The sequence below is a fragment of the Echinops telfairi genome, unplaced genomic scaffold, assembly GCF_000313985.2.
Source record: "Echinops telfairi isolate 266 unplaced genomic scaffold, ASM31398v2 ScPeMD7_3;HRSCAF=10, whole genome shotgun sequence".
Lineage (NCBI taxonomy): Eukaryota > Metazoa > Chordata > Mammalia > Afrosoricida > Tenrecidae > Echinops > Echinops telfairi.
Genome location: NW_022103899.1, coordinates 22,620,901 through 22,646,574, shown reverse-complemented (window position 1 = coordinate 22,646,574; position 25,674 = coordinate 22,620,901). Strand labels below are relative to the sequence as shown.

Sequence of the window (25,674 nt, the reverse complement as noted above, 5' to 3'; positions counted from 1 at the left end):
TTGAGAATGATGAGGGCAATGAATGTACAAATGTGCTTTACACAATTGATGTATGTATGGATTGTGATAAGAGTTGTATGAGCCCCTAATAAAAAAATTTAAATTTTTTTTACAAAAATAGAGAAATAAAAATAATGCCTACATTAAATATCCCCCCGCCCCTTGAGCTATGAAAGTAGGTGTTAGTGTGAAAGACAAATGGGTGAGATTGGTATTCACATGGAGTTCCATGACATTCACATAAGAAGACATTTATCAGAAACCCGATATCTTCTTTCAATGAACTTGAACCTTTTCCTGTTTTGAGTTTTGGATGTAACTGAGACATTGGCCAGGGTTAATAAACATGAATAATCTCTACATTTATTTGTATTCACAAATGACCTCTAAACATACATAAAAGAGCCCTGGTAGCATTGTGGGCTAGATGTCGGGCTGCTAACCAACAAGGTTGGTAGTTCAAACCTACCAGGCACTCTGGGAGAGAAAGATGAGACTCTGCTCCCAGAAAGATTTACAGTCTTGGAAACCTCCTGGAGGGTGGCTATGAGACAGAATGCACTCGAGGACTATGAGTTTAAACAAATAAAATCTTGTTTTCTCATCCTGTATATAGACTAATATCCTCCCAGTGAGTGCAAAAAATTCCCAGAGACTTAAAAATCCCCAGAGATTTCCCAGGGTTGCTTGGGTCCTCAAGGAAGCCTGGTGGCACAATGGGTTGCGCATTGGTCTGCTGATAACAAGGTCAGCAGTTTGAAACCACCAATCGCTCCTTGGGAGAAAGATGAGACTTTCTACTCCTATTAGGACTTACAGCCTTGCAAACCCACAGGGGCAGCTCAGCACATCCTGTAGGGTTGCTGTAGGTCAGAATAGCTGGATGGCCTGGGTTTGGCTGAGTTTTGTGTGTGTGTTTTCCTTTTTGACTCCCCAAGCCTGCTCTTTATTGATTTATGCCTCCAGTGTTCCCCTCCTCTCTATCGGCCTGCTGCCAGGTTGTTTCAGCCCGATGTATACCAATGTCCATGGGAACCCACCTGCTAAACACTTTCATTGCTATGGAGTTGATGCCCACTTAGAGTGACCCCGTAGGGCAGACCAGAAAGCCCGTCTTTCTCCCAAGGAGCGTCTGGGAGTTCCCAGCTGCTGATCCTCGTCCAACACCGTAACCATGGTACCACCAGGGCTCAGGGCCCACATTCTCTCCCTCTCCACTCTGTCCCTACCTCTTTCTTCTCCTGGGTCTCTAAACACTTCTCACTCCATGACGTCAAATGGTGTGGCTCTGTACCCGCCTCTCAACCTCACCGAAGCGCCACCACTGCCCAGCCAGGGCCTCACTAAGCACAAAAACGAACGAGCCTTTCATTGGAATCTGCCCTCCCTTGGGTGCTTTTTGGTTTCAACCATGTATTTTGTCACCCATCGCAGTGATTGTTGTTGTATGTCATCTATTTGGTCCCGACATAGCTTATTTAGTCAAGGATCACTCCTGTTTGTGTGAATGCTATTCGGTCATTTGCAAAGTCCATTTCTTTTTGCTCTCATTGTATTGCCCAAGTTAGCCACTCATCTCAGAACTGATTCACGGGTCAGTTTCTTGTTTCATAATTGATGTCTCCGATAAATGTGTTGATTTTGCTGAGCTTATAGCTGGGACACGTTTACATACCTATATGATTTTGTAAATTGGACAATGCAAGCCCTGTAAGGATTGGGGTGGCCAAAGTGAGCTCTTGTTCCGTGATTAAGACAGGAGTGTGGTCTTAATGCCTATCATGGGCTTCTTCATGCCACCTTGGCCACATGTCCATAAAGAAACCCTGATAAGTGGTCCCAGACAAGTTTCTAGAAGTAGAGAGATCGACAGTCATCTGTTTTCTACAGGAGCTTGAGCACACGCTTGACTGAATAGAAGAGGGGTCCTCAACCCTAACTGCACAATTGAGTCCCTGGGGAGCTTAGCAGAAGGTCAGCACCAATCTCAGGGTGTGGGACCCTGGCATCAGTGTTTTCAAGAGCTCCTCAGGTGATCCCATTGTGCAGTCAGGGTTGACAGTCAGAGGTCAAGAGTCTAGTGAACCAATTGAATCTCAGTAGAAAGAGCCCTGGAGATATAGTGGTTAAGAGCTGGGCTGCTAACTGCAAGGTCAGCAGTTTGAAACTACTAGCCACTTTATCAGAGAAAGATGAGGCTTTCTACTCCTGTAGAGTTAGGTTTAGAACCCACAGTGGAAGTTCTACCCTGTCCTGTAGGGTTGCCAAGAGTCAGAATTGAATCGATGGCAGTGAGTTTGGGTTCTTTTAGGAGGAAAATTAAAAGTCTCAACTCATTGCCATCAAGCCCATTCTGACTCAAGGATCCTGTAGGACAGGGCAGAACTGCCCCTAATGGTTCCCCAGACTGTCCACCTTTATGGGACTAGAAAGCCTCATCTTTTCCCCACGGAACAGCTAATGGTTAGCAACAGTTAGCAGCCCAGCGCATAACCACTGTGCCATCAGGGATGGTGAGTGTCGTAGCTTCAAGATGAGACCACAACAGACATACTTTTCCCATGACCCTGGTTACATCTCTCCAGGGGTTAAGACATTGGCAAAGAGACCCTGATCTTTATAAATCAACTCAAGAACGTCTGAGTCCTTTTGACTTTGAAAGGTGGCGGCTTCTTGACAGAGCTCTCTAGCCTTAACTGTTCTGTTGGAGACCCATTGAACGCTGCAATGAGTGCTCTCATTTGGCCTGGAACCACCGTACACTTACAAGGCTATTTTGCTCTGGAAGTGTGCCAAGGCGCGTGGCTTAGCAAAGGAAGGGAAAGCGAAACCAAGCCACTGCCCTCATTCGTGGCATTCTTTTCACCTTGGGCACATCGCCTCACTTGTGGTAGAAGATGATGTGTCCTGAGCCAGCCCGTGAGAGTCGGGAGCATTCCCTTCCTCTCTATCGTCCCAGGGTCTGGTGAAGTGTCCTACACCTGATTAGTATGGATTAACCATTTGTCAGTGACCTCTGCAAACTCCGCGTTTGTTTCAGGAAGCAGTGCAAGTATTGATTAAGCATTCGGCTGATGTCAATGCGAGGGACAAGAACTGGCAGACCCCCCTCCACGTGGCAGCAGCCAATAAGGCTGTCAAGTGTGCAGAAGTGCTCATTCCCTTGCTGAGCAGCGTCAATGTCTCCGACCGTGGCGGACGGACAGCTTTGCATCATGCAGCTCTGAATGGCCATGTGGAGGTGGGTATCCTCACCACTGGCAATGCCCTCTCCCATCCCCCACAGATCCTTTGGCCCCAGTGAAACCTTGTCTTACCGCAGAGACTTGGAGAGAATGTGATCATAGTTATAGATGAAACTTTAGGTAACCATCTCCCTGTATAAATTCACAGCCATAACGAACTGAAAATGTCAGCCTTTCCCTCTGACGTCCATGCGAGGGGGTCTGCTGTCCTAATTCTTTCAACTCCAAGTTCTTTAACCTGCCTTCAGATTTGATGTCAGTTTGGCTCAGATAGTCTGCAGAGCACCCTCAACATTACAGACTGCACGCTCGAATTTGTTGTTTCTTTCAGATGGTCAATTTACTCGTGGCCAAAGGGGCAAACATCAATGCATTCGACAAGAAGGACCGGCGTGCTCTGCACTGGGCGGCCTACATGGGTAAGGAGTCCCCGCATGGGAAGGGAAGTGTGCATTGCCTTCTTAATAAACCAAGGGTCTCTCCTGGTTCATGCAGATTTTCTCTTGGGCAAACCTGAATTTTTATTTTTTTTAAGCTTTGATTCTTATTGAATTATGAGTCTGTCCATGTTGTTGAAATGCAAAGAGCACTCTAGGGGCAGTTGCTTTATCAGAGATTTATTTGTCCCCCAAAGGATAAAGATGAGTCACAGCCAGGACTTCATGGGATGTGGTTCAGTCTAGAAGGAAAGTGGTACAAACTGTGTTCGTGTCAATTTTGCATGGCGGGAAAAGAGGTGTTTTTATGAAGAAAGATTGGGCACCAAAGCAAGGACGTTCATTCTATTTGTCTCTGTGTTTATAAATATGTTTGAAAGAAGCAGACAGAAAGGGAGAAGAATAGGCCGATGACTGTTTTGTAGATTGTGAACAGAGTCCACATGGCTTAACCTCTTTTTCTGAAAAAAATCATTTTATTGGGGGCTCAACCAAGCCTCTTAGTCCTCTGCCATCAAAGCAGGAATATGCAACTATGACTCTTGGTGGAATAGTGGGTATGCGTTGGGCTGTGACCTCAAGGTTAGCAGTTCAAAACCACCAGCCACTCTGTGACTCATAAACAATTACAGTCTCTGAATCTCAGAGTGGCAGTTCTACCCTGTCCTATAGGATCCTATGAGTCAGTATTGTCTCAATCAATGGCAGTGAGTTCAGTTGGGAAAGAGTTAGGTTTCTCGGTTTTTCCATTTTATTTATGTTGGCACAATGCCCCTGACAAATGGTAGCCCTTGCAGAGTATTCTCAGTGTGGACTTGTGGGAAGTGGACACAGACCCTTCCTTTGAGTTTCTAATTGGAGAACATCCTGCAATTAGGAGAGAAACGGGATTCTCCCCACACAGTTATGAGCTGCCCGAAGGCCTACGCAGTAAACTGTGGAAGACCGGTCTTTGCAACCAGACCCCATGCAGCAAGTCAGGGATGATGTCAGTGAGCAGATCTTGACATAGAGAGATGGCTGCCTGCCATCCACTAAGTGTGTGTGTGTGTGTGTGTGTGTGTGTGTGTGTGTGTGTGTGTGTGTGATGGGGGAGTACCAGTAATGCAACAGGACCCCATGCAGCAAGCCAGGGAGGATGTCAGTGGACAGATCTTGACATAGAGAGATGACCGCCATCCACTAAGTGAGTGTGTGTGTGTGTGTGTGTGTGTGGGGGGGGGGGCATATACAATGTGATCTTCATTTTGTAAAAAAACAAATTCATAAATAAACCTAGAAAACATATGACAAAATTTTAACAGTGATTAATCCCAGGGGGTGATGGCTACGGGTGATTTGGATTGCTTTTTAATAGCTTTTTACATTTTCTGGAGTCTTTTAAACGAGCCTAAATGCCCTTTTAACATCAGGGCTAAAAACAACAACATTCATTGTTGGGGAGATAAGGAGAGACTGGGTTGGGATAGGAATGGAATAAATTAACTGTAGATAGGTCTGAATGAATCCCTGAGCATAATAATCCATAATCTTAAAATTTTGCAAAAATCATCAGTTTTTCTAGTGCCATGGATTTTCTAGTTGGTAAAAGAGTTTAGAGATCTGTGTGGTACCTGTAGGACCAGAGTTAGTAATATTTGTCAGAAGACAGATGCTTAGCATACATTAAACAGTGTGAAATGAGACGGAAGGAACCTGAGGTTGGTATTTTGGGCTCTGCTGATGGATGGCTTAAAACATCTGGGCAGAATTGCTTTCAAGAAGAAAGGTCATGGAATCCAGGAGCTGGAATGGGAATAGCAATACCAGGAGGGTTGGGGAAGGTGAGGAGAGGAGGGGAGGAAGGGGGAGCCGATCTCAATGATCGACATAACCACACACACACCCCTCCAGGGGGACGAACAACAGAAACCATGGGGGAAGGGAGACAGTGGTCAATGTAAGATATGAAAATAATAATAATATATAATTTATCAAGGGGTCATCAGATAAGGAGGGAAAAAGAGGAGTTGTTACCAAGGGCTCAATAGGAAGTAAATGTGTAGAAAACAATGATGGCAACGTATGTACACATATGCTTGATACAATTGATGATATTATTGATTGTTATCAGTGTTGTAAGAGCCCCCAATAAAATGATCTTTTAATTAAAAGAAAAGTCATTATTTTGAGTATTACCAAGATCCAAATAAGGAAAAATCTAAAGAGAACTATCTTCAGCGAATATTAGGACAACACCAGTACAAATTGCTTACGATAGCATCACTAGTAATTGAAACAATTTTTTTTACTTTATTTGAGTCAGGGGGGAAAAAGTCAAATTTTAATTAACCAAATTAATACCAAGATTGATCAGTTGATCAACTGATTGATCTCTCTCCCTCTCCATCTCACACACAGACACACACAGACACACACGCACTTTCTTAAACATGCACTCCTAGTCTCACATATGCACACACTTAAAAACTCATTTTTATAGCAGATCCTGGGATCAGTCCTCATTTTTTTCCTTTCCAATATTATTTATATTTAGAGCAGTGCCCCTAGACTATTAAAAAATCCTCAATCACCAAGGGTTAATACATTTGTTGTACAGTAAGACAGGGAACAAGGAGTCCTGGTGGCTCAGTAGGCTAAGCATTGGGCTGTTTACTGCAAGGTCAGTGGTTCAAACCCTTCAGCCAGCCACTCCATGGGAGAAAGATGAGGCTGTCTGTCTCTATACAGATGTACATGCGCAGAAACCCTAAGGAGCAGCTCTGCTCTGTCTGCAGTGTCGCTGAGTCTGAACTGACTCGATGACAATGAGGACTGAGAAAGACAGGGAACAAAGTAAAGCATTCTAGAAGAAAAATGTCAATGGGAGCTGGCAGGCAAAGAACTTTCTGTTTAGCCACCATTCCCACCATTGATGGGAATGCTATTAAATGGACCTGCATGAAATTGCCATTTTGTAGCCAAAACTCAATCAGGCAATGCTAGTTTATAGGAATCAACCTGATCATCCTGGGTTCTGATTCACTCACACTTCTCCTTCATGAGTTTTCCAAACCAGATTAGCAATGTCAGACTTTCCAAGAAAGCACCACCAAAGCTTTGCTTTCATTTTTAACACTGCTTTCTTAGGCTGTGTGATGAATGCATTAGTCCAGCCTGGTCATTATTTACCGCATATACTCAAGTATAAGCCAACCCGAATATCAGCCAAGGCACCTAATTTTACCACAGAAACGGCATTAAAAAAATGTGCTGGATTATCAGGTATCAAAGAACAATAAACCATATCATTGTGTGCTCACCTCCCCGATTTGATTGCTGAAGACAAATGGGTACATAAGCAAATGTGGTGAAGAAAGCTGATGGTGCCTGGCTATCAAAAGATATAGTGTCTGGGGTCTTAAAGGCTTGAAGATAAACAAGCGACCATCTAGCTCAGAAGCAACAAAGCCCAATGGAAGAAGCACACCAGCTGTGTGATCATGAGGTGTCGAAGGGATTAGGTATCAGGCATCAAAGAACAAAAAAATCACATCATTGTGAATGAGGAGGAGTGTGGAGTGGGGACCCAAAGCCCATCTGTAGGCAACTGGACATCCCCTTACAGAAGGGTCGTGGGGAGATGACAAGCCAGTCAGGGTACAGTGTAGCAATGATGAAACATACAACTTTCTTCTACTTCCTAGATGCTTCCTCTCCACCCCATCCTCACCCCCAACCCCCCACACACCTCACTACCATGATTGCAATTCTACCTTACAAATCTGGCTGGACCAGAGGATGTGCACTGGTACAGATAGGAACTGGAAACACAGGGAATCCAGGATGGATGATCCCTTCAGGACCAGTGGTGAGAGTGGTGATACCGGGAGGGTGGAGGGAAGGGAGGGTGGAAAAGGGGAACCGATTACAAGTATCTACATATAACCTCCTCCCTGGGGGACGGACAACAGAAAATTGGGTGAAGGGAGATGTCGGACAGTATAAGATATAACAAAATAATAATAATTTATAAATTATCAAGGGTTCATGAGGAAGGCGGGGAGCGGGGAGGGAGGGGGGAAAATGAGGAGCTCATGTCTAGGGCTTAAGTGGAGAGCAAGTGTTTTGAGAATGATGAGGGAAATAAGTGTACAAATGTGCCTTACACAATTGATGTATGTATGGATTGTGATAAGAGTTGTATGAGCCCCCAATAAAATGATTTTTTAAAAATATGCTGGAAAACTCAGCTTATACACGAATATATATGGTATTGTTGATAGGCATCAGCCCTCTTTACTATGTAAGATTTTAAAAAAATCATTTTATTGGGGGCTCATACAACTCTTATCACAATCCAACATATATCCATTGTGTCAAGCACATTTGTACATTTGTTGGCATCAACATTCTCAAAACATTTGCTTTCTACTTGAGCCCTTGGCATCAGCTCCTCATTTCTTCCCCTCCTTTCCCACTCTGCCCTCCCTCATGAACCCTTGATAATTTATAGATTATTTTTATTTTGTCATATCTTACACTGTCTGATGTCTCCCTTCACCCACTTTTCTGTTGTACATCTCCCAAGGTTATATGTAGATCCTTGTAACCGGTTCCCCCTTTCCACCCTCCCTCCGTCCTCACCAGGTAAGTCTTATTGAAGAGAAAGCTCCCCATGATTCATCTTGCTGTCCCTGCGGGGTTCACAGAGGTCTGATGCATCGTGGGTAGTCAATAAATATTTGTGGAACATTTGCCAGGTACCAACTTTTATAAATGACTCTGCAAAATCCTAGTGGCCCTAGAAGCTAACAGAGATAATTTAGGTTCAGTGGATCATTAAATTGTCCTGTAAAGGTTAACGATGTTTTCTACTGCTTTGTTTGTAAAGGCCACCTGGACGTTGTGGCATTGCTCATTAACCATGGTGCAGAAGTGACGTGTAAGGACAAGAAGGGCTACACGCCCCTGCACGCTGCAGCCTCCAACGGACAGATCAACGTTGTCAAACACCTCCTGAACCTGGGGGTGGAGGTGAGTTAATTTTAATGCATAATAACATTTCACCACGTAGACTATGCATTTCCTGTTGTTTTGAATTAAATTGTGTTTGCATTTTAAATGAAGTGGAAAAAAATTTCTTGCATCTTGTTTTTGCATAGGGTGATATACTAAGTATGGGCAAACTAGAAACAAATTTTTCATATCTACATAGATTCAGAAATATATAAACATACATATTACATATAGTATGTATATATATCCTTCTAGATAGAGGGATGTATTTTATAATGCATGTGGATTTATAGATATGTATACGTATATATATCCACACACATGGATATAAGCACATATGTATGTTAAAAAATAAATCTGTTATCTATCTATCTGCTGTGTGATGCAGTTGGTTAACACTACCACAACTAATTGGCTAACTCAAATGTTAACCAAAGTCCACCCAGAGGTACCGCAGAAGACAAGCCGGGTGATTTATTTCTGAAACATCAATTCCTACAGTTCTACTCTTGACACACATGAAGTTGCCATGAGTTGGAGTCAACACAACAGTGACTGGACTGGACTGGACTGGATTGTGTGTGTGTGTGTGTGTGTGTGTGTGTGTGTGTGTGTGCCCATGTGCCTGTGTGCTGGAAGTACGCCTGTTTAAGGTTGCCCAACCCCATTCATCAGCAAATCCAGAAAGAGGGAGCGGACAGGATAATGATTGGAGTGTATAAGAGAGAGAGGGGCAGAAGTGGACCGTGTGTGTGTGTGTGTGTGTGTGTGTGTGTGTGTGTGTGTGTGTGTGTGTCAGAGAGAGAGAGAAAGGAGAGGGCCGAGTTCCGAGTTAAGAGTTAAGGTCGCCTGATCCCATTCACCTTCAAATTCAGAAAGAGTGGAAGAACAGCAGCAGGGGGAGGATCCGGCCCAGCCTGGTCGCAGGAGCAGGACTGAAGGAGGACCACATAGCTGGGCTGCTGAGATGGTGATGGTGAAAACCTCGTAGCTGGGGTGTCAGTAGAGAGCCATGCGCCAGCGACCCCAAGGGGCTCTGCAGCCTGAAAGAAGTCCAGGCCAACCCAAAGTGGGTCTGCGCCTCATTTCTGTGGCTAGGCTACACAGTCCCCTCCGGGCGCAGCCCCCCTCTTCTCACTCCAGGGCCTGTGCACTCAGCTCCTGAGTCTGGGGGCTTTTCCCCACCCATGGACCCAGTTCATTTCTGACCCTTGGAAGCAGCTTTGCCTTTGACCCTTATGTCTTCCTTAGTCTGAAAATGATTCTCAACCAGCTGAGCCCTCAAATGTCCCTCTCGGGTTCCCTTTTTGTTCCAGCCATTTCTTGCTGATCTTTGCCCCGGGGGTGTAAAGCATTCCCTGGGCGAGTGCCTGAGGGCAGCCACAGAGAGAGCCCTGCATAGTTAAGCTGATGCTGGACAGTCCTCCGTAGCCATAGCCAGTAGGCTGTTCCTGAAGAGGAAGGAAAATTAAAAATGGCGTAAGTTGGCTTCCCATGATCTTCATTGTTTTGCGTTGGATTCATTTGCAGATTGACGAAATCAACGTCTATGGAAATACCGCCCTTCACATCGCCTGTTACAATGGCCAGGATTCTGTAGTTAACGAGCTGATTGACTACGGTGCTAACGTGAACCAGCCAAACAACAGCGGGTTCACCCCTTTGCACTTTGCTGCTGCCTCCACTCACGGCGCTCTGTGCCTTGAACTGCTGGTCAACAACGGGGCAGATGTTAACATTCAGGTATCAGACTCTGTCTCTCGCGGTCTCTCCGCTACATGCCTTTTCATGGAGCCTTGTTGTGTGCCAGATCAACGGCTGGAATTGTCATCATGTTTAATGAACAGTAACCTAGAGACTGACTCCCACAGCTTTGTCCGGGGCATATGGACAATTAGCTGGGGGAGTACAGCTCCTGTTTCGGCAGCACCAGCTAGAGGGCACTGAGACTCAGTGTTCCAGGGCTGATGCTGGATCTCTGGGATACTGACTGAAGTGAATGTGGAGCTCCTAGGGCAGAACTGCTGACAATTTAGAGGGAGATGAAAGGAGTGGGGGGTGGGGGATGCCTAAATTCATGCTGGAAAGAACGCATGATTTGGTTTACATATATGTATATATTAGCTCCAAAAAGTTTGTACTAAAACTCCATTATCTCTTGAGTCACACTTCCCAGGAACTTTTTGAAGTCTATGTCTATGTGTGTGAGTAGACAGACGAGTGAATGGATGGATAGATAGATACTCTATATGTGAAGCAAGGAACGTGTATTATTTTCATGCCTGCAAGAGAAAGAAGCTGTTTTCACTTTGGAAAAAACAAAATCTAGATGTTAAGAAACCAGAGGATTGTTGTTGTCTGACTCATAGTGACGCTCTAGGACAGTGGTTCTCAACCTGTGGGTCGAGACCCCTTTGGGGTTGAATGACCCTTTCAAGGGGTTGTCCAATTCATAACAGTAGCAAAATTACAGTTATGAGGTAGCAACGAAAATAATTTTATGGTTGGGGGGGTCACCACAGCATTAGAAACTGTATTAAAGGGTCGATGCATGAGGAAGGTAGAGAACCACTGCTCTAGGAGATACCGGAACTTCCTCATAGGGTTTCCTAGACTGTGATCCAAAATGGAGCACATCACCATATCTTTTTTCCCATAGAGCCATTGGTGGATTTCAGCCACCAACGTTTCATCTAACCCGTGTGCACTTAACCATTGTGCCACCGAGGCTTTTTGAGTAAAGATAAAGTTATTAGGTAAAACTGATCCAGATCAAAAGTAATGATGATAAGAGAGTAGGGAGGAGCCCGCAAGAGAGAGAATTTGTAGGAAGAAAAGCAGCAGGGCTGGGCTGGGGGAAAAGGGGAGGAGTTGAGGATAAGGCATAGTCTAGCTAAGAAGGGTGGTGCCGTGTAGTGGGTGAGCCTTCAGCTCTGGGCTAGCCTGTCTAAATTCCAGCCCTACCCATGACTTTTATATGGTTATAAGTAACCTATACATCCTAGTTTGCTTATCGAAGACTGGAGAGACAATAGGATTAAATATCATGTATATAGTACTTTAGCACAGTCTTCCATATGATAAGCACTTGATACCTGATTGTTTTTATTAGGAGGAATGTCAGGAGAAGCCTAGGCTTAGAAGGTGAAACAAATAAGCTTAGTTTTGTTTGTTTGTTTCTTTGTTTTTTTTAACATTTTATTAGGGGCTCATACAACTGTTATCCCAATCCATACACACATCAATTGTGTAAAGCGCATTTGTACATCATTTCTCAAAACATTTTCTCTCCACTTAAACCCCCGACATTAGGTCCTCATTTTTCCCCTCCCTCCCTGCTCCCCCCTCCCGCATGAGCCCTTGATAGTTTATAAATGGGTATTTTTTCATATCTTGCCCTGTCCGACGTCTCCCTTCACCCACTTTTCGGTTGTCTGTCCCCCAGGGAGGAGGTCACACACAGTTCCATGTAATCGGTTCCCTCTTTCCTACCCACTCTCCCTCTACCCTCCCTGTTTTGCCACTCACACCACTGGTCCTATAGGGCTCATCCGTCCTGGATTCCCTGTATTTTCAGTTCCTATCTGTACCAGTGTACCTCCTCTGGTCTAGCTAGTCTTGCAAGATCGAATTCGAGTCATCGTAGTGGGAGCGGGGAGGAAACATTTAGGAACTAGAGGACAGTTGTATTTCTCATCATTGTTACATCGCACCCTGACTGGCTCATCTCCTCCCCGAGACCCCTCTGCAAGGGGATCTCCAGTGGCCTACTAATGGGCTTTGGATCTCCACTCCGCACTCCCCCCATCATTCACTATGGTAAGATTTTTTGTTCTGATAATGCCTTAAACCTGATCCCTTTGACACCTCGTGGTTGCATAGGCTGGTGTGCTTCTTCCATGTGGGCTTTGTTGCTTCTGAGCTTGATGGCTGCTTGATTACCATGTTTGTTTATTTGTTTTTCCAGGTGAGATTAGTGTTTGAGAATCTGATTTTAAACCTTCGGTTTAGCCAATTTGAGAAAATGAGTGATGGAAAATGTGATACTGTGGCCGGAGAGAACGGTCGAGAACAGAAGGAAAAACAATAGGCTGCCTCTTTCTAATAGTTGACACTGGGAGGAGAGGATGGGATCACTCAAGGAGAGAGTAGGGAAGGGGGCGCCTGCGTAGAAAAAGGAGCAGAGGGTTCTTTAGACCAGGACGGGGAGAAGAAAGAGCCCGAGAATGGGGTAAAAGAAGACCAAGTAGACAAGATAGCAGACTAGGAGAGTGCAGTGTCTCCTTGAAAGGAGATAGCAAGCAGAAATGGAAAGTAAAATGGATGGAGGGCATTTCAGAGTTCCCCATCTTGTGAAAGCTCCAATGGCAAGATGCAAACAGGAAGCCAAGGAACTATGTCCCCAGGTGAGAAAAGGATCACTGTGCGGGTCGAAGCCTCAGGGGATGATGGTGAGGGTGCTAGGCAAACAGGGCGTGAGTAAATGGGACCCATTTGACCTTCCTTGACTACCCAAGGGAAAAGGAGACTCCACACCAGTCCAAGGGCCACTGCCACAACGCAGAGATCAGACATGCCTCCACCCTTCAATCCTCTTTCACCCTCTTCTGAAATCAACAGAGCACTCGACTTCTCTGCTGGGTTGGACAATCTGTTGTAATGGCCACACAGAATTCCCAGACCACACTCATGATGGTGGGTTTATTAAATGGGTTGACATTCAGTATCAGGATATATAATCTTTGGTCCACAGCAGAACCTCTTCTCGGTCAGCAGCCAAGTCTCCTTCTGGTCCACAGCCTCTCAGTCATGTGGTCCCTTGGCTTCTGCCTATGAGCTGAGCAACCAGCCTGCTGCTCCACCTTGGTCTCAACGTGAAGCCCCTCGGCTCTGCCTTGATGTGAATCCTCTCCTCTGTCTAATAGACTCTGTGCCTTGGCCTCTGGTGCCTCTAGTCTCAGCATTAGGTAGGCATCTCAAACGTGCTCTACACTCGGCTCTTCCTTGTTGGCCCTGTGGAGCTCGTTCTTCCTGTTTCTTCCATGCCGAGGAATGATGAAACAGACCCATCTTTGAGTTGGAGTGTCCTCTACATCTTATTTGCATGGTCTCACCCAATCATTTGTGGGGAGTTACAGAGCAGTCATTAGAAGAGCAATATTCAGAGACTTTACCTCACCACAGGTTACCAAACCACCAATATCTCCAAGGTTTGTTGCCTTCTAGTTTGCAATACTGATGTCTGATAGATGTTCCCTTAATTATGCTAAGGAGGGAAAGTCACTGAGGTTGAAAAAGAAAGCGCTCTTCAATAACCTCCACATAATTAATTTAGTGGACTAGCTCATGTTCTCTATGACCCTTGCAAACATACTGATGATTTCAGAGTACCTGAAGCATAAAGCTACGGGCCACTTTTGGACACATCTGCCTACTTCTTCCAGTTAAATGACTCTATTGGACAGTTAAGATTAGATGAGCAGCTTCAACAGTTAAGCAGCTTTGTTATATCCTACTAATTGAACTTGAAAAGCATAGTTATATAATTTTAATATTTACTTCCCCCCTTTAGACAACTAATCAGGAATAGAATACAAGCAACCCCATATAAGTCCCGAGACTTGGGTTTATGTCTTACCCCGTCAGTGTAAATGAGGTTTTGAAGCAGATCTAGCCTCCTTCCTCAGTCTCCCTTCATCTCAGTTATTCCAGATGTATTCCGGATATACTGGTCATCTGACATCTCTAGGGAGCCACTCTGTCTGACTCTGGAGGTAGCTTCCCAAGTGAAGTTGTTATCTCTGTACCACATTGCTCCTCAGATTTTGAAAATGTTTATAGATGGGAAGACAATTTGTGTTTGTTTAGATTTTTCCAAAGTTGGGGGGAAATAACATATTGAAATGTAGCCCAACCCCATTCTATTTTCAGAAAACACTGAAAGTGATGTTTTCAGGAGTTTTAGATGGATGGAAAGAGGAAGTGTGATGTGTCTGTGCACACATTTTACAGTCCCTAATTTTGCTTACTTTGACCAAGGCCATGCCTTTTACTTTGTAAGAGTAGTTTCATTGTGCTAAAATAATAACAATCGTGTATAAAATGATTCACTGAAGTCTCTCTTGTAATTTGCAAATAGAAAGAGCTTAAGAAGTTCTCAACAGGTTCTTTGTCTCTATTATAGCCCACAAGTGGCTATCAGGTAAGCATTGGACTACTAGTTTCAAGGTCAGCAGTTCAAACCCACCATCTGCTCCAAATAAAGCTATCTGCCCTCATTAAGATTTACAGCCTCCGAAACTCTATATATGCTCGGTTTGAGTCACATTGCTTAGATCGCAGTGGGTTTGGTTTTAGGGATTACAGATCTCATTGTAGTTTCGTAGCAGCTCTAGATTCTTTCTGCAAACATTTAAAGTCAGTGATAAATGAGACGCTAAGCGTATAGCCATGTTGGGTTCATCATAGAAAGACTCAGAAGTTACTATGACCAGATTGTCTGCTTCCTGGTCTCTAACATGTGCCTGCCATGGTCTCAATTCTTTTCTGTCCACTGGCCCTTAGGCCGTGTACCCCAGAGCAACTGGGACTGAAGCCTAGCACCTCTCTGCTGAAGTGGATGAGCTTGGCTCTTTATATGTACAGAACCAAATCATAGAGCCGGTCACACTGCTGAGGTTGAGGGTGAAAACTAGAATGGGCTGGAGCAATGGTAATGGGATGTGCCAATGTTCAAAGGAGGGAAATGAATATCTAAGCCATCTTTGTACCTTTCCTGGCTTTTAGAAACAAAAGCAAATACAGAAATAAATTATATTATGTATGACTTTCCCCCTCCAACTAGGTTTTGAAATGGCTCTTCCATCTGAATTGAATGAGGGCCTCCAGTTAGGGTTTCTGACTAGCTGACCTCCTGGGGCAGTTTCCGTGTTACTCCCTGCGGTGGCATTCCCTTCCATAGTCATGGAGTTGCTGACTATAGGCTTGGCAATGCCAAAGAAAATGCAGTGCTTTGAAGTTCCCAGGAAGTAGCGATGAGGATTGTACGTTTAGGGAAGATTTGTGGGATGTGATAGGGTAAGGAAAGGAGACAGTAGGAGTGGAGGAAAAGAATGAGTGAATTTCTGCGGAGAAGAGTGGTCAAGGAAAATGAAACACTCCTTCAAGTCTGAAAATTCAGCTTCTTTGCACAATGCCAAATTCTGCCCTGAAATATTACTAGTATTTGTTACAAAATATTCATAATCCTTATTTTTCTTTATGGCCATAAATCAGTAGAAAAGCTTTTTTGCTAAATTAAATTCGTTAATCAAAATAACAACACCTCCCAAGCCCTAAATCTAATAGAAAAATATATCATGAATTTGAGAGGAGATTGTAAATTAAGGCAAAATAAGGATGAAATCAAAACTTTGGCTCTGTAGAAGAATTGATCCTATCCTCTTTTTGTAGAATGCAAGGAATCAAGCTTGTTTTATCATTGCCTAAGGTCTTAGGAACTGCAGAAACAAGACAAGTCTCCCTGGACGCTCAATTTCTCAAGCAGATAATGAAACTCAGTAGTTCCCAGTCTCAACCTGAATATTCTGAATTCAAACATTTAAAGGCCAAGTAGAAAATGCGAGTGACATCCTTTTGACCTTCATTGGTTTTAATGGCTTTTTTGAAATAATGAGCTTCCTTTCCACCCATACCCTGTAAACAAGGCTGTCCCCAAATAGCTGACCCAATACTCTGAAGGCCTCCTATTCCCACTCTCCATCATCACTTAGAGGTAGGGATGGCAGGCTTCATCTCACATACTTTGACCATGTTATCATGTGGGACCATGTGGGGTACCAGCCCCCCCAGTCAAACCGGTCCAGGGGCGGTTGTGTAATTGATGGGTAAAATTCGAGACACCAGACAATATAAGGCATGCAAGTGCTCATCTCCAGGATGTCCATGATCTCAGCAGCCTAGTCCTCGCAGAGAGAGGGAGGAGAGAGCATGTTTCCAATCATGGCCTATATACACTTTTGGGGATGTGCAAGCCCCCCTGATTACATCATAACTGGAAGATGCTGTACAATTGGCATACATCAACTGGAGGGGGATAAGCTAGGGGGTAAACACAATCGGAAGGGGAGGCACTAGGGGTACACATGTGACAAGAAGGGTGGATCCTAGATTCAAGATGGCAGCCTAACCTTGGTCCTCCTTGAATTGGCTGGACCTTGTTTCTGGGCTCTCCTTCAGGGAGATAATCCACTATCCTTATCAGCAGGGAGTGGGTCCTACTTAGGGTGGGACAGACCATAGAGTCTGATCGTTCTAGATGGCTGATATCCTCACGGGGAGATAATCTCTAAGCAGCTGACCTCCCAAGTGTACAGCCATTTACCACATGCTAGCAAGCAGTGTCCTAGGCCCGGCATACAATATGGAGAACAACCTGGGGAAAACCCTTCTGCCTCACACGGGACCAGCGCCTGGAGGAGGGCATCATGCTTGGGAAAGTAGAGGGGCAGCTCTACTTTCAGTTGAAGAGGAATGTCTTCAACGAGATGGATTGACACACACACAGTGGCCACAACCAAGGGCTCGGGCATAGGAACAATTGCAAGAATGGAACCAGGCAGGTTTCCTTCTGTTGGGCTTAGGGTCCCTATGCGTTGAACCAACTTGATGGCAACTAACAATGACTGTCACTTCCTGCCCACACTGTCCCTAAGAGAAGGTAAAGGCTGGACTCAGCCATGGATATACCTAGGCTTTGCCCACACAGATTGATCTGAAGCAGGACTGTTTGGTTTCTTGGGTTAGAAATACCTCAGTCCCTGGCTTCGCAAGAAAGAATTCACTCCGAAGCCTGGATTGTGACCCAAGTGAGTTGCATAAAGGATAGAAGAAGTTTCAGGCTTTACACAGACACCCTCAGGGCACTTCTCACCCACATGTGGAGACCTGAGGACAGAGAAACCCGTAGCCTGCCCAAGGAGCAGCTGGAAAAGAGGGCTGTGGGCTCAGTGTCTGGCTTTCTGATCCCATTGGCTGAATTAAGGCCACCTGGCCTAGAAGGGGCCAATCCAGGTGTACCACCCACCTAGGTGTACTACCCCTTCCTGGCGCAGAGCTTGAATTTGGAGCATGCCCAGTAGACAACCTGGTCCCTATTCTGGCTACCTTACTGGATCACTAACTATCTGCCTGTCATTGCATTTTACCTGTCTCCCTTCCCTGTTGCCCTGGCGAGGATTCCAACTCATAATGCACCTATAGAGATGAACAGAACTGCCCCATTGGGTTTTAAAACTGCCAACTGTGTGGAAGCCGACTGCACATCTTTTTTTCTATCGAGTAGCTGGTGAGTTCAAATCACCGACTGTTGGGTTAGTGGCTGAGCAGTTAACTCCTGGGACACCAGGCAGGTCTCCTCTTGCCTAATTCTGTTGTTCCTGTTATTCGGTGCTGTAGCGTTGGCTTCAGCTCTTAGCAACCCTGCGAACCCCAGAACAAAACCCTGGCCAGCCCGTGCAGTCCCACAACCATGGCTTTGTTTGAGTCCATACCGCAGCCCCGGTCAGTCTGTCGCCTGGAGGGCCTTCTTCGCTTTCAGTGACTTTCTACTAAAGCCTCATAACTGTATCCAAGAATTGGCCCTTCCTGATAACGTCTCTAAAGTATGTCAGATGAAATCATCTGTATGAATCTTTAGCCAGTTTTATCGATCCCTTGACCAAAGGCATACGCAACCTGCGAGGAAAGTTATGATATTTGCTGTCCTAGAAATGGGAGCCATTTACAAGCTATATGCTAGACACAAGTTATTTGTGCCTTGACTCTCTGCCTGACGTTTCTGTAGTTACTATCAGATTAGAAGGATCTCTGGCAAGGCCATGGTTAAGTGCATGGCTGTTAACCAAAAGATAAATGGTTCAAACCCACCCACCACTTTATGGAAGAAAGATATGACAATTTGCTTTCATAAAGATTTATAGTCTGGGAACACTATGGGGCAGTTCTCTGCCCTATACAGTCTATGTGAGTCAGAATTGACTCTACCTCAACAGCATTGGCTTATTTTTTTAATTAGGTAGGTCATTACTCCTTGGTAAAATCTTCAAGCTCTTTTCTAGACGTGGAAAAGTGCTTAGTTAAATAATCACAAAGGTATTAACTAAAGACTGAAGTAGTTATAGTTATAGATATATTTAACCAAATGCTAATCACTTTTATTTTCATATTAATTTCAGAGCCCATACAGGAACAGAATTTAACGAAATAGCACCACCTAGAGACAAGTGAATGCCAACTCTATATAATTTATGCTTAAAGTTTGGGGCTGTCATCACTTTCGATGGGAGGCGACATATTTTAAACCTTTATTCAGAGTAGCTCCCAAGCTTCTCAGCCCTTTAAGCTTGTCTAGAATCCGGCAGCCAAGACCAAGCTCTGGAATCCCATAACTCCAGGAACTCTCCCTCTGAGTCTCTTGGTCTCTGACCCATAGCTTCCTTTTCTCGATTGCTGATCCTTTTCCTCTAAGAAAATACCATTTGTACTAAATCTTCCAGCTGACATCCATCCTCCCCTCTCAATACTTTCTGACATAGGATATATAGTCTTTAACATGCAGAAAAGATCTTACTGATTTTTTCCCATCTTCTCAAGAACTCTTAACTATAATATTTTTTTCCAATGAAGATGGGGTTACCACACTGATTATCTCTCCCTCCACACAGACTGCACACACTTTCTTTCTCTCAGTGAGGAATGGACCTCTCAGGGGAGAGTTAGAGTTCTGTTGGAGCTTGGTGGCTTTCTAAGTTATGGAAGCCCAAAGTCTAAGCTCCCAAGACTCACTGCTGTCCAGTCCAATCTGACTCATCGTGACCTTGTAGGACCGAGTCAAACTGCTTTTTTAGGTTGAGGCGGCAATACGTTTTAATGGACACGACGCTTCATCTTTCGTGTGCAGAGCAGCGGCTGGGTTCAGAATATTGAACTTGCAATTAGCAGCCCAACACATCATCCAATTCTCCACTGGGGCTCCAACATATCTCCCACAGTGGGTCTTAGATCCGAGCGTACTGGGCTTATTAGAAATGGGGATTCCCTTGCTTCAGTTCTGATTCAGAAGGTCTGGGTTCACCAAACAAAGAGCCTAACTCTTTACCATCAACTAGATTCAAACTCACAGCAACTCTAGAGAACTGAGTCGAACTGCCCCTGTGGGTTTCAAGACAAGTCCTTTACAGGAGTAGAAAGCCTCCTTTTGCTCCTTTGACCGGGCTGGTGGTTTCAAACTGCTGACCTTGCGATCGCAGCCCAATTTGTAACTCATTGTCCCACCAGGGCTTCTAGATCTGGGTGAAGGCCTAGGAATTCCTATTTCTAAAGTGAATCTTGAGTGATTCAGAGGCAGATGGTTTTTAGTTCCAGTCTCAGAAATATTTATTTGAATGGCTGTTTTCCATGGTGAATTCTAAAGAACGTATTGTGGATTAAAAATAATAATAATAATACTTGAATGAAATAAAACAGTCTCTTTGCTGGAAATATTTTTGGTAATATTTTCTTTGGGGGTGGGCCCACTTTGAGAATACGATATGCTTATGAGCATTTTTTAAACGTGTGGAACCTTAATATTTAGTATAAAATTTTAGTTAAGTACTCCATGTTGTCGAATCTGTACATTTTCTGTACATATCCATGTTTTGGCTCAATCTATCAAAAAGCTCCCCAATTTATGTCCTCAATGGTAAAGGTATGCCAAGGACTTTTTATGTTTGGAATGCATTCAATACCGATTGCCAGCTGATCGTGCAAACAGCAATTTGCTGGATGATTTGCATGCCCCGGACCTCCGGCTTCTAGGAAAGTCCATGAAACCAGAGGCTCTCTTGTGAAACAATCTGAATCGTTGTTTTCTGTGGAACTAGCATGAGGAACGGTGTAGGCTCCAGGTCAGCTGTTGAGACTTGCAGTGATTTATGGCAGTTTGGCCCATCTCAGGTCACTTGGGGCCATGAAACTTCACACATCCTGGGTCTCTCTTGTATACAGTAGACAAAGGCTGGAAATATGACTGGGAAGAAAGCCTTCTTCATCAGCACGGAGATCAAAGGAAAGGACGAGGCTCATGGAGGATGATTTCAGTAGGGTGAAAGTTGTCCGTGCAGCTAGAAATGTCCAATTCTTCTCAAAGCCATTTTCAGGAGATGTTATGCGATATTTTGAGAGGTTATGTACACCATGCCTTTGCGTTGGAGCATATATACAAGGGGGCTTCAAAAAGTGTGTGGGGAAAATGGAATGAAAACATAAGGGAACTTTTTGAAGCCTCCTTGGATACTACATCTATTGCCTTTTGCCTTTTAAAAAAAAAATCATTTTATTGGAGGCTCTTATAACTCTTATCACAATCCATCCTTCCGGAAGTTCATTGTGCAAGCACATTTGTTGCCATCATCATTCTCAAAATATTTGCTTTCTACTTGAGACCTTGGTATCAGCGCCTCATTTTCCCCTCTCCTTTCCCACCCCCTCCCTCATGAACCCTTGATAATTTATAAATTATTATTTTGTCATGTCTTATACTGTCCGATGTCTCCCTTCACCCACTTTTCTGTTGTCCATCCCCCAGGGAGGGGGTAGATCCTTGTATTCGGTTCCCCCTTTCCACCCCACCTCCTTCCACCCTCCCTGTATTGCCACTCTCACCACTGGTCCTGAAGGGAACATCTACCCTGGATTCCCTGTGTTTGCAGTTCCTATCTGTACCAGTGTACCTCCTCTGGTCTAGCCAGATTTGCAAGGTAGAATTGGGATCATGATAGTAGGTGGCGGTGGGGTAGGAAGCATTTAAGAACTAGAGGAAAGTTGTATGTTTTATTGTTGCTACACTGCACCCTATAGTTTTTTTTATCGTTTTATTAGGGGCGCATACAACTCTTATCACAATCCATACACACACCAATTGTATAAAGCGCATTTGTACATTCATTGCCCGCACCCTATAGTTTTTATCATTTTTTTAAAAAGATCATTTTATTGGGGGCTCTTACAGCTTTTATCACAATCCATACATCAATTATATGAAGCATATCTGTACGTATGTTACCATCATTATTTTCTAAACATTTACTTTCAATTTGAGCCCTTGGTATCAGCTCTTCTTTTTTCCCCTCTCCCCCTTTTTATCATACTTTAAAAAAAAATTCACATTGGTGTTTTCAGGGCATTGATGGTGGAGTTTCAGACTTGGTCCCCTGGCTCATTCCATCCTCCATTGCTTCTCTCTCGCCCTTTTTTTTCTTTAGAGTAAAGATGGCAAAAGTCCCCTGCACATGACAGCTGTCCATGGAAGGTTCACACGGTCACAAACCCTCATCCAGAACGGTAAGAAAGATTCTCCAGCAGGGCTGGTGTTTGAACAGTTCCCGGACTTGACTGAGTTTGACTGTCAGTCATTTGAGTGGTGAAAATGACGCTGTTTCAGGGTTTTAGGGACCAAGGCTTTTGCAGCATCCTTTGACCTACTTTGCTAAAGGCTCTGCCTCAGCTGTGGCGTCTCCATCCATCACGAACGTTAGACTAGGAAGCCTTTGTGTGTCCCAGTCAGTTCCTACCCAGGCAAAAAACTTGTGAGTTTGGAAACCAGGAACGGTAAACACACGACTTAAGATCCTGTGCTCTTTACTCTGGAACATCAAAAGTTAAAGCAACTGTCCTCTTCTAGCAGCAAATACACGTTGTTTTCAGATTTTCGAATGCACCGTTGTTCCTCAAGTAAAATCTCATAAAGCAAAGGTAGGAGCCTGCAGTGACTCAGAGGAAAAGAAGGTAAGAATAGGGTCTACAGGCCATCAAACCCCAGGCTTGACAGAGACCTTGGGGAGACCCATAATCCAGTAGTTTTCTGGGCATACAAGAAAGGTGTAGGGTTCTTGAACCATCTGGTTGTCCCCAGAACCACAGTCCTAGGGAATGGGTCTCTTCACAGAATGGGCCACACCACTTGCAGTGGGCCACGCCGATTTAGATGAGTGGTTTGGCCTTGGCAACAAAACTTTTATTCAGTGAGCAAATCTTAGAGACAATTTGAAAAATGGGCCTCGTCTTGATTTCATGCTGACATTTCAGGGCAATTCAGCTGTTTCCAAACGGTCTTAGGTTGATCCACGTTTCTACTTCTCAAAATTGTGATGCCAGTCTATTTCCCTGGACCTCTCTCTTTGTCACCTATAAAAATGTTGGATGTCCTGTACCTGCATTGTTCAGGGCACTGAGTTATAGCTTAGGCTTTCAAGCCATAAAACCAGACATTTGGATGGAAGACTAGCCAATAAAATTTTGCTTAGAAAGCAAAATACCTATAGCAAAGTAAAGGAAATTTATAAGCATCTCAGTAATGCTATAGGGGAAAAGAAATCCTAACAAATTGCCAGTGAGCCAAGGAAGGTGAAATGGAAATTCACTGCACATAGCCCCTTACTTCAATTTTGAAATAGGTGGTTCCCTTTGGCACACATTTCATCGAAAGGGCCATTTTAATTATAAATAAAGGAGGGGGCTCCCTAGTCTCTCCCTTTGGGACCTTTTCCTTACCTCACTGTATTTGTTGAGTGCTTTTTAGAAGCACTATTCATTCCCTTAAAAACTAACAAAACCAGAAGATACTTGGCATCTCTCTCTCTCTCTCACACACACACACACACACACACACACACACACACACACACACACACCTTTTAAAATGCGGATTTAATCAGTGGACCCAAGCTCTGTGGAATAGAAAGCTTTGTCTCCTGTTAAAGTAATTTCAAGCCTCAATGACCAGGTTGGAGAGAGAACAATTTTTCACCGTATAGATGCTGCCTCCCTACAGGCTCATCGCTGTAGCCAAGACACACTGGCCTTATATGGAGGCCATGACCCACCCCCCCTTAGTCATGCAAGTGGGCTTACAAAGTCTCAGGACATTGCTTTCTGACTGCTCGGACCACCCCATGAGCCCCTCCTGTGGGCTTAAAACTTCCATGCCCTCCCCTAGGCATTCTTGCTGGCATTTGAGTTGAGCCTACGCCTGTACGAGATTCCCCAATGCTTGTCTTCCATGACCAAGGAGCTTTATTTCAGAACCTGCTTCCTGCTTGGCTGGCCAGGCATCTGCTTTATGAGCTCAGTGGGGCCTAACTGTTGGTACATAGTGGCTATGCCATATCGCCCAAGTAGATGATGGCAAAGCTAAACTTCGTAGGGTTTTCACAGTGTGTCAGGAACTTGGTGACCATGGGGAAACTGAAGCAGAGAGGTGGTCACTTGTGTTGGCATACCTGGTGGGTACATTTTGGAACTCCGCCACTCTAATATCCGAGACCAAAGCACACTAGAAACCTGTTCTCTGGAAAAGCAGCGGTGTGCTATTTTCATATTTGGGGGGGTGGGGTAGTGGTTCTGGTTTTGTTTTGTTTTCACTTGCATTCTAGTTCCTCGAAGAGTTGCTTGTATTTGGAAGAGAGGGTTGTCCTTGTGAAAGGATGATTTGGCGTTTTCTTTGCTCAGCTGACACTTCTGAGAACTGCATGTGCTTGCATTTGACATTTTTCAACAAACTCCCCTGGGGGAAAAGAATAGGAAGCCCTTTTCTTTACTCCTGTGTGTTGGCTTCCTTCTGGGGAAAATCCTGTGTTGCTACCAGGAGCCTCCCTTCTCCAGAGGCTCACACCCTCAGGGCCTGCGGTCAGCCCTCCGGAGCGGGTCACTGCAGAAGAGGAGCTGCCCTGTCCTCCGAGCCGAGTGCGGGGTCCACATGGGCATGCGTGGTTGGCTCTGGTATTTGGGCTTCCTAGGTGTTTCTCTGTGGTAGGTCTTCATGGTAAACTTTGTTTTTCAAAATGGCTTTGTGAAGACATTCTATAAAAGCAAAACAAAACTTTTCTCTTTCTTAGTTAGATGCAAAGACTTCCTCGGCTGTGGCATGGCTTGTTCTGCAGTCAAGGCTGCGTGTTGTCACACCGGAGGGAGGGACTCAGCAAAGAAACTGTACGATATTGGCAGGCCCTCCGTCCAGCCGTGGCACTGTGCTGCCTGGCTGGTTCCAAACGCTCAAAGGCAATGCTTTTGTCACAGAAGCTTTAAAACTAGAGCCCGAAAAGGAAGAGTTAGGTGGTTGTTAGGGTGAATCATCTTGAGATTTTTGACCGTTTGACACAGTCGTTCCAAGACAAGTTCACCCGATGACGGTGCTTGTTTGTGTGTGGGAAACGTGCTCAGAGAGATGCTTCAGGCATGCCACATCCATGATTCCTTTGGATCTAGGCCTGAAATTCACCGATGGTTCTTTTCTCCCCAATTATTGACCACCAACGTTTAACTTGCCACCTTGTGGATATTAAAGGTATTTCATTTGCATTTTAGACCTCTTACGGATGTCTCGATGATAGATATTCACTCATATATGAAACATATTTCCAAATTAAACTAGGGTTTCTGTCCATTGGATAAGATAGGCAGGATAAGCCATCTCCAGGAGATAGCAAAGAAACTAGCGGTTCGGAGGGGCTTGAGAGAGCAGGAGGTGGGCGAAGGGAGCAATGAGCCAATAAGGATAGGGATAGGGGACTAGCAAGAGATCTAAAATTGACCATGAGGAGATTATAGCATTCCTGATCATGTCTGATCAATTGAAATGTATCTGAGAGGAATTAGTGAGAGGTGAGCAATGGGTATACATGAGAGTGGGGCAAGAGGCAAGGAAAAATAAAAAGAGGAAAGAATAAGAAAGTAAAAATTATATACTGTATATACTCGAGTATAAGCTGACCCGAATATCAGCTGACGCACCTACTTTTACCACAAAAACTACATTAAAAATGTGCTGAAAAAACTCGGCTCATACACAAGTAAATACAGTTTATAGGTATAAATATAGATAGTATATTCACACCTTGGAGCACTGGGTTGAAGTCTGGTCCCTCTTTTCCTGTGGAGATATAAACAATACCCTC

At 44.5% G+C, this 25,674-nt stretch overlaps 1 protein-coding gene across 2 annotated transcripts in view; it reads left to right on the top strand.

The window, feature by feature from the left end:
• The window catches only part of ANKRD44 (ankyrin repeat domain 44), a 225,414-nt gene that overhangs the window by 74,355 nt on the left and 125,385 nt on the right, over positions 1 to 25,674 (top strand). For both annotated transcript variants that reach the window (XM_045294783.1, XM_045294779.1), the window contains exons 4-8: positions 3,041 to 3,241; positions 3,577 to 3,664; positions 8,556 to 8,698; positions 10,211 to 10,423; positions 21,985 to 22,063. In XM_045294783.1, coding sequence (XP_045150718.1) covers positions 3,041 to 3,241; positions 3,577 to 3,664; positions 8,556 to 8,698; positions 10,211 to 10,423; positions 21,985 to 22,063 — 724 coding nt within the window. The remainder of the gene's footprint in view (positions 1 to 3,040; positions 3,242 to 3,576; positions 3,665 to 8,555; positions 8,699 to 10,210; positions 10,424 to 21,984; positions 22,064 to 25,674) is intronic.